The sequence below is a fragment of the Tigriopus californicus genome, chromosome 2, assembly GCF_007210705.1.
Source record: "Tigriopus californicus strain San Diego chromosome 2, Tcal_SD_v2.1, whole genome shotgun sequence".
Lineage (NCBI taxonomy): Eukaryota > Metazoa > Arthropoda > Copepoda > Harpacticoida > Harpacticidae > Tigriopus > Tigriopus californicus.
Genome location: NC_081441.1, coordinates 14,486,284 through 14,490,183, shown reverse-complemented (window position 1 = coordinate 14,490,183; position 3,900 = coordinate 14,486,284). Strand labels below are relative to the sequence as shown.

The following is a 3,900-nucleotide window of genomic DNA, read 5'->3' as shown; positions in this document are numbered from 1 at the left end:
TCAGTTATTAAGCGGCAGATGCAAAGACATTTAGCTTCAGCCAAATAAAGCCTACTACATGTAGCCTTAGCATTGTGCAAGAACATAAAAGAGCACTAACTTGAAAGACTTTCAAAGTGGGTAAGTGGTCTCCGGTATATCATTTTTATTGGTGGGGTCCCGCAAGTTATGGCTCCAATTCTGATTTGAAAAAGAGCATTTGCGGAAAGAGGCGTTAAGTTATGTTTTTATGCATGTTGTGTATATTTCTTCATCACATTAAAGTTGTTGACAATTAGAACATCAATGATTCATATAAAAGGAAAGAAGCAAAGCGTTAAGGGTGACTTATATAAGTCTTCGAGTCCATCCTACCAAACAAAAGTGTGTTTGCGATCATTTTCTTCAACCTTTAGATTTCTCCCTTGGCAACTTGATCAAACTTCAAGCGGCGACACTGGACTTGACACGTAGTTGGATGGTTTCTGGAGATACTGACGCCGATGGTTTTTTTCAGTTAATGACAAGAGTTCTGGATATATTTTCTCTAATATCACACAAGACCAGATGAAAATGAGGATTCTTTGGGCAATACTTGTCGTTCTTCTTTGGAGTGCATGATGGGTTCTTGTTGGTGCTGTTGTTTGTGTTCTTGCCTAGCTTAGATAAAGATTGAAAACGAAATTCATTGTACTAAAGCACTACTCTGCGCCGCTACCACGCCTCATGCGCTCGATCTCCAAAGTCGTGAAAAAACATTATAAATGAAACAAATATCACAATTCAGAGATGGAAATAAAATAGATTGAGTTGCAGTAGTAGTAGTAGTAGTAGTAGTAGCAGTAGAAGTAGTAGTAGGCGTTGCAGCAGGAGGACAAAACTATCCAGGATCTTATAAAGATCAAACAAAAGAACACGATATTTAATGTTGAATGGTCAACCGAGGGTGGATAGGTGTGTTTGTGTGAGTGTGTGGGTGTTTGTTTGGTTGGTTGTAAGGTTGTTTTTTTGGCGTTCTGGTACGTCGGTGGTTGTCCGAAGTCTTGGGTTGGAATCTGTCCGAGAGAGGCGTGGTCGTCGCTGAGTTTGGAGACAAGCCAACACATTGGAGGAGGAACACGGACAAAGAACACAGAGAATGAGAAAAAGCATGAATCAAAGGGAGTGTGGGAGCGAGGAATGGTCAAAGAGTTGGGAGGGGATGCCATGCCAGGACCGGCCTTAACAAAAGGTCTCCAAATGGGACATGGTGCAGGGTGTCAGGCAGCAATCGTCAGCTGCACCACGCTTGTTCATGCCCTGGAAAAAAAGGACGAATAAACAATGAAAACCTAGTAATTAATATGAAGAAGTGGCATCGCGTCAATGTAGGGGAACGTACTTCGAGAGTGCTGATGGTTCGGAATCTCTCCGGCAGGTTGTCTTGGTAGCTGGACCCGAAAGAAGGTCGTGGCATCAAATTGGCTTGCTCTGCTTGGGCTTCAGCTTGTTGCCATTCATTGTCTAGCCTTGGGTCATCGAAGCGGGGCTTGTAGATCCCATTGTAGAGGGGATTCATGACTGTATCTGTAATAGAATGAATGTAGAATGAAGTCGGAGCTTAATGCTGACTCAAACAACGAATCAATCTCAGAGGGGGCACGGAGCTCCGACATGATCAGTGGGGCCACTCTCAAGGACCTTGGAAACAAGAGGTGCTCGTGCTAAAAGGTATGAGAGCCTTTTGACAATAATAAGGGATCAGTGGAGGGATTTGTGGGAGAGATCAAAACAATTCCAAGGCTAAGTGCTCCTCTCAAAGGCCTTGGTAACAGGAAAGAAAGACGTGTGCCTCCCTTTCTATATCACTTGGGCAATGAAAGGTGGATCTACTTGATCAAATAAGCCTTTCCCTCTCCGACAACCGACATAAGACTTTCATGTCAAATCTGGCTTAGTGTCATTTCTTCCAGAACATTATGAAATTTGTCTTCAGTCAGATCTGGCAGAAAAAGGCCGTAATTGCTTGTTGCGTAAGAGTATTTTCGATATCTAACTGCATTTCCAGCCGTACCAGGGTCAAATCAGTTGGGCTTCCAACCCACCCGTTCAAACCTCCATGGCCATGGCAGTTCATCTTGCCATTGGCCGCCAGATGAATGTTTTGAGTTCCCTGTTATAACGTACTAATCCTGCCCGTGGGTGGGGAGCTCACTTTGGCTCAATGAATTGTATGTTGAGAATGAGCTCAAAAACAATGCGAGTTTTGGGGGGTGGGTTTGGCGCCCATCCGAGACAAGGAGGAGGAAGCAGCATCCTTGGATGGAGAGAATTTCACGCAAAACAACGAGTCTTATCAGAAAACTCGTTCTGGCTCACCCTCAGCTATCTTCTGACGGACTGACGACTGAGTAAGTGAGCCGACTATGGCTGACTAGTGAGGAGCGAGTGTTCCTCTCGTTGAACCCCCATCCCCCCTGGGGGAGCAGCAAGAAAAACACAAATGTAACAAGACCTCCTATTCGCTTGGCTACTGATGTACTTCACCCACAACCGATCGAGGAGAGTATGTTGCCATGGATGAAAATGTTGAGGAAGATGTTGTTTTGAAATGGTGCCAGCTTGGATTTTGTTTTTCTCAAAGAGATCTATTCATTCAATGACATGTGGCTAGGACTATGCATTTTGGCACGTGGCAACAAAACATTTATGCCCTAACAAATGTCACCCTTTCTCTCATTCTTGTAAAACAGCACAAGAGTTCAATAGTTTGCACTTAAAAGCTAATTCTTACAAAAGCCGGTCCAATGAAAATTTGTCAATATTTGCGAGGTCATTTGCCTCAATATACCCCAACATGCCCCAAAAGTCCTTGAAAGGGATCTTAAAAGAAAGTAAAAGTGAACTTACCAACGGATCGCTTTCCACGGTTTTGTTTAACGAAGCAAGTGATTTTGATCGCGTTGGCCAGATGATTACCGCACAAACGGATTCGGTTCCGTTTGGCCATTAATTGGACCTATTCAATGGAAAATGGAACATTGACATGATTAGTTGCTCACTGACCCACAGATACATTGTAAATCGATGATGTTTTTTCTTACCGGGAAGGCCGATCCAACTTGATTTTCAGGCGCAAAATTGGCCATTTCGAACTCGGCCGAGGCTTGAGCCCACGACCAAGTCAGAAGGAAGAGAAGAAAGACGAAATTGGTGCTCAGAGGAGACTTGGAAAAGGAGGCGAGGAAGTTTTGCATCTGAAAAAATGGGAGAACATGATGGTTGTTGAAGAATATGCATTAAAACAGCGTTGTCCAAAACCTGTTCAAAACTTACTTTGATATGAAAGAATTCCAGTATGCGGAGAAAGGAGAGAAGATGAGAGTTTCTTGTTTTACGATTTTTTTTTTGGTTTTGGAAGAGATAGAAAGGAGCCTTTGATCACCCGGAAGAACAGATTTCTTCCTATTGGGCTTGCTCAGGAAAGAGCTCTCGTCCAGAGACGATGGATGTGTTGAGAGTGGAGGATTGCTACCAAATGACAACGACAATCCGGTCTTCCAATCCTTTTAAACACTCGCACACTCCGGATTGCCAGGGAAGCACTCCAGACTCGAGTCCTCTGGCGCGTCTCTCTTGCCCTCTGAGCGGGGAATGGCTCGGCGAAACGCCGATGAACGAGCGGGAGAGCGTCAACTGTTACGTTGATAGGGGACGACAATGTTTGTTCAAAACAATTGGAACCTAAAAATAAAGATCAAATGGAAAGTGATCGTGGCATCATTTCAAGTGTTGATTGGACGTGGGCAATAACTCCACCCGATCTACCCATGTGGCACTTTGGGCAATTCAATTACTGAACAGTGTTCTAGTCTCGAAAGAGAGAGAGAGAGAGGACGCCATTCATTTTGTCTTTTTACCCATCGAGAGGTTCGTTCCCAG

General features: G+C 44.1%; 1 protein-coding gene across 1 annotated transcript; it reads right to left on the bottom strand.

Moving 5' to 3' along the window:
* Nucleotides 1-761: 761 nt before the first annotated feature.
* Nucleotides 762-3,674, bottom strand: LOC131893374 (LIRP-like). Its single transcript, XM_059243372.1, has 5 exons — nucleotides 3,295-3,674; nucleotides 3,063-3,215; nucleotides 2,869-2,977; nucleotides 1,361-1,545; nucleotides 762-1,278 (listed from the first exon to the last, which is right to left on the bottom strand). The coding sequence occupies exons 2-5, from the start codon at nucleotides 3,213-3,215 to the stop codon at nucleotides 1,201-1,203; spliced, it is 525 nt and encodes a 174-aa protein (XP_059099355.1). The 5' UTR covers nucleotides 3,295-3,674; the 3' UTR covers nucleotides 762-1,200.
* Nucleotides 3,675-3,900: the final 226 nt, after the last annotated feature.

Bases quoted from the DNA above. Each gene is read 5' to 3' on its own strand.
- LOC131893374 (XM_059243372.1), bottom strand. From the start codon at position 3,215: ATGCAAAACTTCCTCGCCTCCTTTTCCAAGTCTCCTCTGAGCACCAAT. The intron at 2,978-3,062 runs GTAAGAAAAAAC...TCCATTGAATAG, and splicing joins AAGTTGGATCGGCCTTCCCG to GTCCAATTAATGGCCAAACG. The intron at 1,279-1,360 runs GTACGTTCCCCT...CTTTTTTTCCAG, and splicing joins GAACCATCAGCACTCTCGAA to GGCATGAACAAGCGTGGTGC.